This window comes from Sus scrofa, chromosome 13, assembly GCF_000003025.6.
Source record: "Sus scrofa isolate TJ Tabasco breed Duroc chromosome 13, Sscrofa11.1, whole genome shotgun sequence".
Lineage (NCBI taxonomy): Eukaryota > Metazoa > Chordata > Mammalia > Artiodactyla > Suidae > Sus > Sus scrofa.
In genome coordinates this window covers 68,842,267-68,858,236 of record NC_010455.5, presented here as the reverse complement: position 1 = coordinate 68,858,236, position 15,970 = coordinate 68,842,267, and the positions used below count along the sequence as shown (strand labels likewise).

General features: G+C 46.8%; 1 protein-coding gene across 1 annotated transcript in view; it reads right to left on the bottom strand.

The window, feature by feature from the left end:
* Window positions 1–15,970, bottom strand: part of IFT122 (intraflagellar transport 122) — a 73,353-nt gene that overhangs the window by 43,826 nt on the left and 13,557 nt on the right. Inside the window, 5 exon segments of the mRNA XM_021069363.1 lie at window positions 2,818–2,893; window positions 6,045–6,191; window positions 7,041–7,107; window positions 9,264–9,340; window positions 11,378–11,456. Of these exon segments, the coding sequence (XP_020925022.1) occupies window positions 2,818–2,893; window positions 6,045–6,191; window positions 7,041–7,107; window positions 9,264–9,340; window positions 11,378–11,456 (446 nt within the window).

Genomic DNA, 15,970 nt, shown 5'->3' with positions numbered 1-15,970 from the left:
CAATTATATTTTTTGTGTCTTTTTAGGGCCGCAGGTATGGCATATGGAAGTTCCCAAGCTAAGGGGCGAATCAGAGCTACAGCTGCCAGCCTATGCCACGGCCACAGCAACACCAGATCCGAGCTGCATCTGTGACCTACACCACAGCTCATGGCAACACCGGATCCTCAACCCACTGAGCAAGGCCAGGGATGGAACCCATATCCTCATGGATACTAGTTGGGTTCTTTACCACTGAGCCACAATGGAAACTCCTCAACTACAACTTTTAACTGATCATCACAAGACAACTCTGAGAGAGAGCCTAACACAGACTCCAGCACCAGTCTGGCTGGGTTCCAGTCCAGACCTGGCCACTAACTAAACTGTGTGATCCATCTTTGGGCAGTTACTGAACCTCTTTGTGCCTCAATTTTCTTTCATGTAAAGTGGTGTTGAGAGTACATACCCTCATAGAGTTGTTATAAGGATTAAAAGAGTTAAACTTATAAAGAGTTTAAACAACTCCTGAAACTCAATAAATGTTCACTGTTATTATTATTAAGCCAGATTCACTTAAACATTACAACACTTAAGGAGTTCCCATCATGGCTCAGCAGAAACGAATCTGATTAGTATCCATGAGGACACAGGTTCAATCCCTGGTCTCACTCAGTGGGTTAAGGATCCGGCATTGCCATGAACTATGGTGTAAGCTGCAGACTCGGCTCAGATCCTGCGTTGTTGTGGCTGTGGTATATGCCCACAGCTGCAGCTCCAATTCAACTACTAGCTTGGGAACCTCCATATGCTGCCAGTGAGGCCCTGAAAAGACAGAAAAAAAAATTACAACACTTAAAATGCAAAAAATATACATTATACTCAAGCCTAACACAAAAGTATAGGTTTAACCTACTTCATCACCCTATATTTAATTCTAAATCTTTCCAGATGTAAAAGATACTACACTACTAAGGAAACAATTTTATTGCCCCAAATAAGCTATCTCAGGAGAGTGAGGTTGTTTATCATTTAAAAACTATGGGCCAGAACATAAGCTCTAGAGCTGCGTACATGCAAGATATTTTTCTTGGCCCTGACCACCATGCTGAAAGTCTCACTATCACCACAGCAAAAGACCCCATTCCTTCCCTGTGTAGCAAGGACTTTTGTTTCCAGGACTTCCAATACCCACACCCAGTTTATGGTACACAGTAGATATGCCAATAAATATCTGTTGAATAATGATCTACATACATTAAATGGAGAAATATATAGAGACAGGGCTAGATACAAAATAATAAAAATGAGGGCTTCAGGAAATCAGCCATGGGAAACCGAGAAAACTTCACTATCCACTACCTTTTTTTTTTCTTTATTTAATTATAAAAGAAATGACCAAAAGTAAGATGAGATAGAAGAAATGGTGCCAAAGGTAAGTTATACTACCTGAAAACTTTCCTTTCCAGCAGGACATTCTTTGCAGAATAACAATGCTATTAAACAAAGGTTCCACTGAACAGGCTATAGTTCTCACCTGCCTGGATGTGGTGCAAGCTGCCCCCACCACCTTCACTCTAATCCTCGGTGTCTCCTGCCTGCTAACAGGTTTTCCTACGACCAGGCTCTATTTTAATCCACTCTCCATAGAAACAAGAAATTCTTCTGAAATAGCAATCTGACCAGGTCACTCCCTATTTGGATCTACAACTCCTGAATACTTACAGCATACAATGTTGAAACTTCTTATTCACACTATTCAGGTCCTTTACAATCATGTCCCCATCTTCCTAACTCCATCTTTATCCACAAGTCTGGGGATCCAGTCACCCAGAACAACTTACTGCTCCCTGAACTTCATTCTTCCCTGCCTTTGCAGATACTGTTTCCTTTGCCTGGCAAACTCCTGGTTGGCTTGCTCAAAGGTCACCTCTAAACAATCTCCTGTCTCCACCAAGCAGTGCTGTCATCTCTGCGTGTTTACACCTGTCCCTCTGTACAGCTCTTCTGCCACATATCACACTGCACTGGGACTGCTGGCTGTGGAGCCCGTCCCTACTCGATACGCCAACAAGAGCCTGCGAGCTCTCGCACAGGAGAGGCATTGACTTACAGCAGCTCCTAACATACGAAGAGCTGGCCTAGCGGCTGCTCATGAAAATAAAATGAATAAAGCAATTACAGGAACTTGGGGTCATGACTAAGACCAGGGCTTTAGAGACCAAGCTGTGTTTCAATCCCAGGTGCCACCATTTACTAGCAGTGCAGGACCTTGGGCATAATATTTATTTCACTACTCTAAGTCTTTTTTTTTTTTTTTTTTTTTTTTTTTGTCTTTTTGCCATTTCTTAGGCCGCTCCCGCAGCATATGGAGGTTCCCAGGCTAGGGGTCGAATCGGAGCTGTATCTGCTGGCCTACACCAGAGCCACAGCAACGCGGGATCCGAACCACATCTGCAACCCACACCACAGCTCACGGCAACGCCGGATCCTTAACCCACTGAGCAAGGCCAGGGATCAAACCCGCAACCTCATGGTTCCTAGTCGGACTCATTAACCACTGAGCCACGATGGGAACACCACTACTCTAAGTCTTGTCTACTCATTTCTAAAAAGTTGATAAACAAGGTAGCTACTTCACAGGGCTTTGTAAGAATTGAATGAGATAAAGTTATGTACAGCATTGAGCACAGGACCAGGTATCGCAGTAAATGCACAATAAATAGGAGCTAACAAAAAGAGAGTATAATTACTAATGATATAATCTCCAAACATGACAACAGACTAAAACAGGCACAACTGAAACTGTATCTCCCACAGTTGTACAGAGCCGCATACCTGTTTTCCACTCAGTTGGTAGAAGGAAAGTTTCTGTCCCCAATCAGCAACAGCCAGGATGTCATTATGTTCCTCTCTAATCAACAGAAGACAAAAGAGGTTATGAGGGGCCATGGCATGCTGATGAGTGTAGCCCTCAGGGTTGAACAAACAACAGGAAAAAAAAGAAAAGCCCTGGCCAGGCTGTCAGATTGCCAAATGTTGTACAGGAGTACAGAGGCTAAAAGCGGTAATGTGGCCCAATCCATCAACCAGTCCCATGGGAAGAGGCAAGGTAAGGCTCAGCCCTCCCTGGACCTTATTTCACCTAACTCCCGCCCTCCCATGAAGGTGGCTTGTGCAGCCCCAGCCCGGACACTGCCATATGAGGAGGCGATATCATCTTCCAAAGCCTCCCAGGAGCAAGGCTAGGAAAGAGCAGGACTGCAGACCCCAGAGCACTAGAGATGTGTCTTCTAGGGTGGGAAGGTGTGGACCGTCTGATTTTTTAATGACAGAGGGGAACCCTGCTTGCTCTTCCTTGAGATGGAAATGAACACCTGAAGCTAGGCTCCCTCACAGTTGGGGTTTTCACACAGGTGAACTCATTTCTGACTGGATCTAATAAAAGAGAATAGCAGCTCCAAGAGCAACAACCGCCTTTGAAAACTGCGTGCCTTAGGGTTCAGTGTCTTGGAACTGGGGCTGTGGGCCAGCACAGGAGGAACCTCCTCAGCTAAGGCTGGGGATCAGACTACTCAGGAATCTAGGTCAAGAGAGAGACCTTCCCTGCCCTTGAGTCCTGGTCTTAACCCACCTAATGTGCCTCCTTTTGTTCATTAATTCCAGCTTTTTGAGCCCAAGGCCTTGAGGTCATCTGGCAGCACTATGAGATATGCAGGCAAAGCATGGTACAGCCCTATCTGAAAATCCTAGGCTGAGAGCGGCAGAATGGCAAATCACATCAGCACTAATTCCTAACTGAGGGGAAAAAGATGAAGATGGAGAGTGATGGGCAGCACCACAGGTGGACTTGGTGAGAATGGCACTGGACTCCAAACACGATCCTGGGGCCTGGCTGCAGTGAGCCCTCCTGCGGAGACCACACACAACTCTGGGCTGGGTTCAGCCACGGAAAGCAGGATGGGTGGTTTTCAACCTCCTCTGCTCCCTTTCCCCCTGGGGAGCAGGATTCTTTACCAAACCAAAAACTTGTGTCAAGCAGTTAAAAGGTCTGCTCTGGCTGAAGCAGAGATGGGGACCTGAAGCCCACCCTTTCCTCTCTTTCTCCACCCCACCTCCTGCTTCCAAGGAACCCCAAGCACAACAGAACAGTGAGAAAGTCCTAAGCTGGATCACTTTGTCCAGTCAGAATATCCTGGCTCCCCCACTGCAGCCTGCCAATGCTGTTCCCTACTGAAGAGGAGGAAGGACGGCTAGACAGCAAGGATATGGCAAGAGGACTATGGAAAAGATGGAACTTCCTCTCTGACCTGTGTCCTAGCAAATGCAAGGTGAGGAACAGTGTGGAAACAGGCTAGCAAAGGTGACCTAAGAGAGGAAATGTTCCGTGAACTACGGTGCATCCATGCCAAGCATACTAGGTAGGCAACTAAAGTCATGTTCATTACTTTCCAGCATTACTGGAAAGAGTTCACTCTATGATGTTAAGTGGAAAAAAAGGAAGGAGGGTATAATTAAGTTCATTATTAATGCACTAAAGACTGATGGGAAATACACTAAAATGCTAACCATGCCTTCCTGAGGGGATGGAGTTTTACAGAAAAGTCAAACTTTCTCCTTTAGGCTTTTCAGTATTTCCTCACGTGTCTCAAAGAAGTGTTTTATAACCCACACACAAGTGTGAAGGCTGGGACCCCCATGTTGGAGAATCCCCCGGGGCCCTCTTAGTAAAGAGCTTCTGAGCAGGACCTGCCTCGGCAGGGCTGTGGTGGGGGCTGACCCTGCAGGAGGGTCCTGGCTCCAGGACACACTCACGAGTTGTCGTCCCTGGGACCGTCGTCCTTGTCCTCAGGCTGCTCCTCCTCTGCCTCACTACCCTGACTACTGTACACAGCTGACTTCGGAACTGAAGGGATTTCCTGAAAATATCTGTTGACAAGGACTTCCTCGGCATCCTCCTTCTCTCTGTTCATCCAGAAATTCTCCCATCGGCTGCAGACAGTAAGCAGTTGTTCACAATCACGTTGCCTAGAACTACACTAAAGCTATAATTTCAAAACCTGTCAAGAAGCCCCTGAACCCTGCCGGAAGAGGACAGCAACCAGGTACACTGGGCATCCTGCTTCTCATGAATTAAAAATGGTACCCTGAAGCCGCAAAGTCATCTGTGGCCACAAAAATCAAACAACAGGAACCCTGGGCTAGGCTAATGGCCTTTGAAGGCATTAGATACACATGGTACAGCCCTGGGTTGGACAAAATTATTCAGGAAGAAGTATAATAATCTGATGTAAGAAAGGCAATGAAATTAAACAACCTTCTAAATCAAGTAAGCACCACCTATAAAATGACATTGGGCTGTAAACAATTAAGTCCTTTACCTCCAGAGGACTCTGGTGGGGGCAGGTGGAGAGTGGTGGTTGAGTAAATATTACAGGATTATACAAGAGGATCTAAAGCTATTAGTCTACTGTCAAAATTACATGGGCATAGGAAGGAAAGTATGTATAAGGTTTGAGAAGGTAGATGCCAATATTTTGTGGAACTACAGGCTTTGGAAATATATGCCTAATTTTGACTTTTTTGGCAAGGGCAGCAAAAAAGGCTCATGAAAAAGCTATTTATTATTAAGTGGGCAAATACTCTGCCCAGACTTCGAGGGAAGAATTGAAAAGGAGAAAAGCCAAAGTGAAGCCACAGCAGAGAGGTGAGCTATTAGTTCATAAGGAAATGGCCCTCCTGAGTCACATACACACACATGTGTGCACTCTCTCGCTCTCTCTCTCTCTCACACACACACACACACACACACACACACACACACACATTTTGGGCTGGCCTAGATAGCTCATCTGCTCAGTTAAATTTTTTGGAATTCATGACAAAACTCAAGATGGGCTCTTAAAAAATTCCATTCAAATGGATAGGTTCCAAAACAGATCAGTCAACTGGGGTGAGACGCCTCTGAATCATGGAGCCCCCGGGAAGGGGACAGAACTCAGCCCACTGAGGAAGGCCATCCTCGAAGGAGGACCTGCCTAGGAGGAGGACAGCTGTCCAGTCACCTGGAAGGGTTCCAGCAGATGGACCATATGGGGGAGAGGGAGCCCCCTGGGCGCTCGATCTTCACTTTCTCCTCGCCATTTTTGTTCCGTATGCTGATGATCCCGTTGAACATCCCCAGAGCCAGGTATTGGCCATCATTTGTCCAGCTGTTCGAATAGCAACAAAGGTCACGGGGAGGGGAGAGGAACACACAGAGGGTAAAACCAGTGAGGCTGATGCCTTGGTTGAATTAGTCTGATGAGGCAGCAATAACTGAGCTCATCCAGGTCCTGCTGTAGGAATCAGAGGTCTCATTTCTTCCCGAAATCAAATGGCGAGCTGTGAAGGCAGGAGCACCTGCTCCTTGGCACACCCTGTTTCTGTTGTGAACAATGGCCCTCTGCTCCGCCTGCATTACTGGGCCACTCTCCACTCCCCGCTCCCACTTCCAGAGCTACTTAAGAGCAAATTCTGCCTCTAGCTATTCCCAGCCTCTAGAACAGGTGCTTGACAGATGCTGAATGAAAGAAAGGCTTCACAGTGTGTACCATATGCCAGGCACTGTGCTGCTTGCCTTAAACTCCTTAGCTTACGTGCATTTCACAAAAGCCCTATCAATTCAGCATCTTAATCCCCATCTGCCAAATGAGGAACCTCCTGAGGTCACAGAGCCTATCAGCCACTGAATGTGGATTGGAATCCAGATCTAGGATCAAAGCCCATGCTTTCTCCAGCACACATGCTACCTGGACAAGGACAGCCTCGCCTCCCCAGAGCACAGCTAGAGGCTGAAGAAGCTGGTGCTAGATAATCACACAAAGGCAACCTGCAGTTCTCTTCTGCGTGATAATCAAAGCACAGGTTCTTCCCATTAAGGAAACTATGAAAGAAAAGAGGGAACACGGGGCCTACACCAGCTAGGGAGTAAAAGACCTTCTCTACTGTATGAACAAACCAGATTTTGAGTCTGAAGAGCAGGAAACATGAAACTACCTTCACAGCTGCCCTTAACTTACCTGCAGCAGGTGATCTTGCTGCTGGATTTGTGCTTGGAGACAGACTTCTGTTCAGGAGACCACAAGCCTTCAGTGCAAAATAATATAGAAGACAGGTTAGTAGGAATATTACTCAACAGCAAAAAGGAACAAACTCTTGGTGCACACTACAACTTAGATGGGTCTCCAGGGCTTTATGCTGAGTGAAAAAAGCCAATCTCAGAAGATCAAATACTGTATGATTCCATTTTGTACAGAGATGGAGAACAGGTTAATGACCATCAGGTACCAGCGGTTAGAGATAACAGGAGGCGGGGAGATGATGGTCAAGGAGCCTCTTTGTGAAGAGGGTAATCTACACAGGTGATGAAATGACAGAACTATATACACACATTATGCCAGGCCTCTTTCCCGGGTTTGATATAATACAACAGTTACATAGATGTATCCATGGAGAAGCAAGATAGAGGGTACACAAGACCTCTCTACTATCCTTATAATTTACTACGAATTTATAGTTATTTCAAAAGAAAAAGAAATAAAGACTAAGATATATTGTTGAATTTCTAGCCAACTTTTCAGGGGTTTAACTCAAAGAAATAGTGCATAACTATTACATTGCTAACAATGCACAACTTAGCATTCAAAGTAATGCCTGATGCTTTCTGAAAATCCAGTCTCCTCCCCTGACCCTATGTGGGCTGTGCCTTGTTCATGGCATACTGGCCACCTTCAGCTTGCTCCCTCTTGCCAGTGACTCTGCCCCACATCAGGTGTATGTCTGGGCAACATAAGGAAATTCTACTCTGCTTGAGCCATGAAGCATGGCCAAGAAGGTAAATCAAGGGCAGATATATATTTGCATAGCAAGGGGCAACATCAAAAAACTGTTTCCGGAGTTCCCGTCGTGGCGCAGTGGTTAACGAATCCGACTAGGAACCATGAGGTTGCGGGTTCGATCCCTGCCCTTGCTCAGTGGGTTAAGGATCCGGCGTTGCCGTGAGCTGTGGTGTAGGTTGCAGACACGGCTCGGATCCAGCGTTGCTGTGGCTCTGGCGTAGGCCGGTGGCTACAGCTCCGATTCAACCCCTAGCCTGGGAACCTCCATATGCTGCGGGAGTGGCCCAAGAAATAGCAACAATAACAACAACAACAACAAGAAAAGACAAAAGACAAAAAAAAAAAAAAAAAAAAACTGTTTCCCCTCTCCCCTGCTCCAGAATGCCTCCCCCAATGTTTCAGCCTGTGCACATATTCTCTATGCTTCACCCAGCCTGTAAGAGCCTCCAGCTGGAAGAAACGTCTCCCTCCAGGACCCCCCAACCCAGCAGTTCTGACCAAAGCTGGCTCTGCATACAGTGGCCCAGCCTAGGTTCCATGCCCTGCCAGCTGGGTGGCCTTCAGCAAGTTACTGGACCACTCTAAGCCCCAGCTGTTTCATCAGTGGCATGGGATGAGAATACCTGACATCAGAGTTGTCAAGGAGCTCAAATGGGTATTCATTTTAGCCCTTAGAACAGTGCCTGACCCATCACAAAAATCCAGCAAATATGATCACTTAACCTATTTTTACAAATGTACCTCTCCACCTGCCTCTGCCCACAAGCTCTTTGATGGCAGGAAGGGGACAGAGAGAGAGAAGGTCTCTCCTCGACTCTGACAATGGCTGTTCTGTTGTACCCACCATCTCTCAGCAAGGAAGACGGAACTGATGACCTTGAACAGAGAAGCTGCAAGCCTCTGGCTGCCTTCCCGCCCTGCCTGGGTGACCCCTCACTGCCCTCCTCTGTGCCAGGGCCATGCCAGTGCAGGGGGGTAGGGGTGGGCAACCCCTCAGGAAAGACAGCTCCAGCCACCAAACAAGTAATGGTGACATGCTGCACCAAGAAGCACCACTGATGCTTTTCATGCATATACAGATGCCAGGGAAAACAAAGGTGGGGACACTAAACTGTCCCTGCCAGAGTGAGGCAGCAACTCTGAGTTAAGCCTGTGTTCTCCCATCCCTCCTGCTGTCTCCCTCCCCAGGGCCTTTCTTCCAGCTCCCAGGTTCCTTACCAGACTCCGTGTCCTTCAATCTCTTGGTTCCTATTTAAAGAACAATAGTAAGCCTCCCTTCAGCCACTGAAGGGAGAGAAGTAGCATTAACTCTCTTGGACAAAACCACCACGTTCTGGATGGATTTCAGCATTTTTCACCAATTTTGAGTTATCCCAGGATAAGACATCGGGAATCAGAACCTACCGAAGTCACTGGAGGAACAGGATGCCAGCTGGTGGGTGATGGGGTTGTAGGAGACACACTGGATAGAATCATTATGCCTGGGAAGTAAACGACTGTAGATTATCACGCAATCTATCATGCAGCAAACCACAAATGTTTCAGTGGCTACGGCTGGAGATTTAATGATGAGCCCACAGCCTCTCTAGCTGCACACCATGAGTTCTGAGGCAAGTGACCAATGAAGAGCACAAGGGTGAGGCCTCTCCTCCTGGGCTGCCCCCCACCAAGCACGTCCATCTCTTAAACATCACCCACCACCAGACTGGCCTAGCTTAATGCCTCCTCCTCCAACAGCATGCTGGCCACTGCTTGTTGGCCAGCTGGTAAGAGAATGATGTAGGGCCTGGCCTGTAGCGCAGGTGCACAGAATGGGGGTAAAATGATATCAGACCAAGATCTAGAAACACCTGAGGTAGCGATGAAAGCTGAGCAAGTCACATGTCACTTGTGGCCTCTGAGCATCATTTTTTGTTTGTTTGTTTGTTTGTTTGTTTGCTTTCCACAATGCAGGATCCAAGCTGCATCTGCAACCTAAACCACAGCTCACAGCAATGCTGGATCCTTAACCCACTGAGCGAGGCCAGGGATTGAACCCATATTCTCAGGGATACTGGTTGGGCTTGTCACTGCCGAGTCACAACAGGAACTTCCAGCCTCAGTTTTAATTCTCCACTTCTGGCTAACACTGTATTTATGACCTCATTCATTCATTCAAAAGTTGTTTGTTGGGCAGTTCCCATTTTGGTGCAGCAGAAACGAATCCGACCAGGAACGATGCGTTGCAGGTTCGATCCCTGGCCTCACTCAGTGGGTTAAGGATCTGGCATTGCCATGAGCTGTGGTGTAGGTCACAGACGCAGCTCAGATTTGGCGTTGCCGTGGTTGTGGCGTAGGCCAGCAGCTATAGCTCCAATTAGACCCCTAGCCTGGGAACCTCCATATGCTGCAGGTGTGGCCCTGAAAAGACAAAAAGACAAAAAAAAACCCAGTTGTTTGTTGGTATGTGCACAAGGTTTACAGCAGCATTACTCAAATCAGCCAAGAGATGGAAGCAGCACAATGTCCATCAACAACAAAGGAACAGATACACAAAATGTGGTCTATACATACACTAGAAGATCATTCAGCCTGAAAACAAAAGGGAATTCTGACATGTGCTACAATGCAAGTAAACATTCAGGATGTCAGGCTCAGTGAAATAAACTATCCACAAGAGGACAAATACTGGAGGATGCCACTTATATAAGGTCCCCAGACTAGTCACAGTCATAGAGACAGGGAGTAGAAAGGAGGTGCAAGGCTGGGGGAGGGGAATAGACGTGACCATTCAGTAGGCAGGGAGTTTCTGCTCTGCAAGGTGAAAAGAGCCCTGGAGATTGGTGCACAGCAATGTGAATGTACTTAGCACTACTCAACCGTACACTAAAAAATGATTAAGATAAGTTTTATGTTATACATATTTTACCACAATTAAAAAGAAAAAATCATTTGCTGAGTACCCACTATGGGCCAGGCATTGTACTAGGCACTGCTGACACAGGGTGGGCAATACTGACACGGCATCTACCTGCATGTCGCTTACAGGCTGACAGGAGACAAGTGTAAACCTACAGCTGTGAGAAACATCTTGAAGGAGACTACCAAGACCAGAGGAGGAGAAAAGGCTTCAAAGAAGCAGCACATCTGATCTGTGGAGTGAGGAGGGGTCTCCAGGTGGGGGGATGTGAAGAACAAAAGCAAAGCCTGATACCAGGTGGATGGCAGGCCCTTCCCTGAAGTTCAGACACTGGGAGAGGACAGCCTGGGGCTGGGGGGAGATGGAGTCTATGAGGTCAAATTAACTAAATGGAGCTCTGTGCAAATACCTTGGCCAGTGCTGGCCTAGCGAGCAATGCTCAAGAAACATTCCCTCACTTACTTACTCCCCAACCTTTCTGCAGCCTGCACAGAGCCCACAACTCAAGTTCAGCTGCAGAGAAAAAAGTTCTTATATGCTTTCTAAGGGGCTTTTGCTCCAGTCACCTAATAAGATGAGAGTCAAACTACTAATGCCATATACCTAAACAGTTACTCACGTGTATTTCAGAATGCCTTCCAATTTTGATGTCCAGATAATCACACTCTTGTCAGCTGATCCAGAAGCAAAGCGCTTGCCTGAAAGTATTTTTAAAAAGAAAAATTGCACATTTATTTTAAAGCAAGATTTTCCAGAAAGTATTTCTTAGAAAAGTATTTCTTTAAGGTACCTAGTAGTGTTAGTTGCTTCTCTACTTCTTCTTACCAGTAGTGGGTGGCAGTACTCTTGAGATGGAAGTCTGGGTTCATATCCTGCTCTGTCACTAACAAAGGTGTACTGGTGGCTTATCACATCCCAGTATCATGTTCTGTGCTCAGGATCAAGGAGTGTTTAAAACACAGTGATTCCCATTGTGGCTCAGTGGTAATGAACCCAACTAGTATCCTTGAGGATTCGGGTTCCATCCCTGGCCTTGCTCAGTGGGTTAAGGATCCAATGTTGCCATGAGCTTCAGTGTAGGTCACAGATGTGTGGCTGTCGAGTAGGCCAGTGGCTACACCTCTGATCCGACCCCTAGCCTGGGCACTTCCATATGCCTCAGGAGCGGCCCTGAAAAAAAGACGAAAATAAGAAACAAAAACCCCTACATGATCCTACCTTCACAGAGTTTTGTCTAGTGGGGAAAATAGGCATTAAGTTAATCCAGAGTTCTCATCATGGCGCAGTAGAAACAAATCCAAGTAGGAACCATGAGGATGGGGGTTCAATCCCTGGCCTCGCTCAGTGGGTTAAGGATCCGGTGTTGCCATGAGCTGCGGTGTAGGATGCAGACAAGGCTTGAATCCTGCTTTGCTGTGGCTGTGGTGTAGGCTGGCAGCTACAGCTCTGATTAGACCCCTAGCCTGAGAACCTCCATATGCTGTGGGTGCAGCCCTAAAACGACAACAACAACAAAAAATACATTAATCCAATTCAAATACAACGTGGTGAGGGAAAAAAGCGGGCCCTGTGAATGAGGGACCTAATTTTGAGGCTCTTTGAATCTTTCAATGCCTTCATTTGAAACAAAGGGAAAAACAACATCTTCCTCAGAGGCTCTTTGTGGAGGTCAACTAAGATACCATCTGCAGGAGTTCCCACTGTGGCAAATGGGATTGAAGGCATCTCTGCAGTAACAGGACGCAGGTTCAATCCCCACCCCCAGCCCGGCACAGTGGGTTAAAGGATCTGGGGTTGCCGAAGCTGCAGTGTGGATTGCAACTGTTCCTCTGATCCGATCCCTGGCCCAGGAACTCCATATGCCATGGGGTGGCCAAAAATAAAAAAAAAATAAAATAAATTTTTAAAAAAAGATACTATCTGTAAAGCACCCTTCATAATAGCTGAACCAGCAGACATTAGCATGAGCCCCAGACACAGCTGCACATACTAAATAAAAAGGAGCTGCTCTTCTTTGTTATTTCTGTCACTCCTTCCCCACATGTGCAGGCAGCAGGTAATGCAGAGTCTGAGCTACAAGCTCAGAGTCAGAACTGGAATTCCCAGTGATGTCACTTACCAGCTGTAGGACCCGAACTAGCTAGTGAACATTTCCAGGCTTTCATTTCCTCATTTGAAAAAGGATGCCACAACAGTACTTACCTCATAGTTGTTGTGAAGATTAAATGAGATTAAAGTGCTTAGGACACTGCCTGGCATAGAACCAATGCTAAAGAAAGTTAGCTATAATTATTACTATTATTTCCTCATATTGTCTTGTACTGCTTTTCCTGAACAACAACAAAAAAAAACCTAGTTCTTACCTACCTTTGTATCACAGTTGCTCAATAAATACTTATTAAACTAAGGGAGAAATCGGAAACAAGCAGACTTAAAGAGCAAAATTGTAATTCAGTGTCTCCTCACTTCTAAACCCAAGGGGGAAAGACCAGTGTAGAGGAAGTAAAAGACTTCTTTATCACCACCTAAGTGTCACGAAAGGGCAGCACAGTACACTGGAAAGAACAAGGGCTCTAGGCCAGGCCCAGCTCTGCCGCTGTCACCTGTAATTGCTCCTCATCTGTGGGAAGAGCTGCGATCCCGTCCCTGCCTGCTTCACAGTGCTGTTGGAGATCAGACGTGATGACATGTGTGTCAGGACTCCGTTAAGGGCTGACAAATGCCACTGATGGCAGGTCTTGCTCTCACATCCCCAAGGGCCCTGATGGTGTTGCAGGCCAAAGAGGCCCTAGGCTTATGAATTCCAAGGCCCCCAGGGCTCTCCACAGTATTACTCTGACTTGAACTCAAACGCAAGTTAATAAAACATGACTACTGTGGCCCAGCACACATGACCATGAGGCCAGAATAAGTGCCATCTTTGCCACTAACTTGCAGCATGACCTCAGCAAGTTACATGACTTCTCCAGGTCTTCATGTAGGTCTAACATCAAGAGATTAAGCTAGGTCAGACTAAAACTATGCACACAAAATTGTTCGTATATGTGAAATGGGCATTTTTCTAGTCCACAGCTCTCAAAATATTCTCAAAGAGGTCCATCATCTAAAGGAAGTTTAAAACCTGGAAACTGCTCTCCAAAGTTTATTTAAGCACTGTGGCACTCTGATTCTGTGCCTTCTCGGCAGTGGTCACAGGCTGTCCTCTCTAATCCTATGTCCATTTAACACATGAGGAAACAAAATCGGAGAGCACCAATAACAGTCTCAAACTCACAGAGCTTTGGCGTTGGAACTCAGAGCCATCTCATCCCAAAGTCCACGTTCTTCCTACCAAGTTCATGCTGTGGGCAGAACGAATTTATGTAGGTATGTGTGCATGTATGTTTCCTTTATGGGCCACACCCACAGCATATGGAGGTTCCCAGGCTAGGGGTGGAATCAAAGCTGCAGCTGAGGGCCTACGCCACAGCCACAGTAATGCTCAATCCAAGCCACGTCTGCGACCTACACCAGTCATTCAAGTTCATGGCAACTCCAGATCCTTAACCCACTGAGCAAGGTCAGGGATGGAACCCACAGCCTCATGGATACTAGCTGGGTTCTTAACCTGTTGAGCCACAATGGGCACTTCCAGCATGGATTTATTTTAAACTCTCAGTATCAGTTTCAGGCACCCATTGTCTGACTAACACCTCTCCTCTTCCTCACCCTACCTGGTACCCTAACTCCAATTATCCTTCAACCCCGCTAAAACCACCCTCTCTTCGCCTCTCACCCCTCATTACTCAGCTGACAGTAAAGTACATAAGGTGTATATAAGGTCAAGGTGCACAACCCTTCCTCTGTTCCTTGCCCTCTGACTTCATCTGCAGAGGTACTTATACACCCACCACTCTGGTGACACCTAACTCTCCACCTCCTCTGCTTCAGATGGGTCCTTGGTGGACCTGGGGTCTCACTACATCTCCCAGGGCCATTCACTGAGCCCCCCAGACACCTCCTTCTCTTTCCCACACTCAGATGTTGCTACCTCCTGCTTCAGTGAAAGAATGGAAGGGAATTTCCATGAGCCTCCCACTACCACACACTCCCACTGCCAGCACCCACTGTGAAATCAGCCAGCTTCCACCATGCCCATCATGCCCTGGATCCCATCTCTGCTCCCCTCTCCCAAATTCCACATGCCCACAACTGAACTCCTGATCTTCCACTAAGTTTCTTGGCCTGCAGCCTTCCCCATCTCCATGGAAAGCAATTCCATCCTTTCAGTCATTCAAGTCAAAAACTTTGTAGTCACCCCTGACTTGTTTCTACCCACTCCACCTCCAATCTGTCAGGCAACCCACCTTCAAACTATTTCCAGCATCTGACCGCTTCTCACCACTTCTGTCCCCACAGAGATCTAAGCCACCATCACCAGAGTTTTAAAATTTGCCTGGGTGATGCTCCTTCACTCAACTTTCTGCCCCAACCCTCGCCCCTTGCAAATGTTCCTAGTACAGCAGATGGAGGGATCCTTTTTTTTTTAATTGTAGTATAGTTATGTTAGTTTTGGTATAAAGTGATTCAAATATTTATATATTCTTTTTCAGATTCTTTTCATTATATTGTAAGATATTGAATATAGTTCCCTGAACTACAATAGAAGGATTTTTAAATTTTATTTATTTATTTTAATTTTTGGCCACCCTGCAGCATATGGAGTTCCCAGGCCGGGATCAGATCCAAGTTGCAGCCATGACCCAAGTCACAGCCGCAGCAGCACTGAATCCTTAACCCACTGTGCCAGGCCAGGGATCGAACCCACGTCCCAGTGCTCTCAAGATGCTGCCGATCCTGCTGTGTCACAGTAGGAACTTCTGGAAGGATTTTTTTTTTTTTTTGTCTTTTTTTTTTTTTTTTTGCTATTTCTTGGGCCGCTCCCGCGGCATATGGAGGTTCCCAGGCTAGGGGTCCAATCGGAGCTGTAGCCACCAGCCTACGCCAGAGCCACAGCAACGCAGGATCCGAGCCACGTCTGCAACCTACACCACAGCTCACGGCAACGCCGGATCCTTAACCCACTGAGCAAGGGTAGGGATCGAACCCGCAACCTCATGGTTCCTAGTCGGATTCGTTAACCACTGCGCCACGACGGGAACTCCTGGAAGGATCTTTTTAAAATATAAATCAGATCAGATTTCTCCTCTGCTCAGAACTCTTCAGTGGTTCC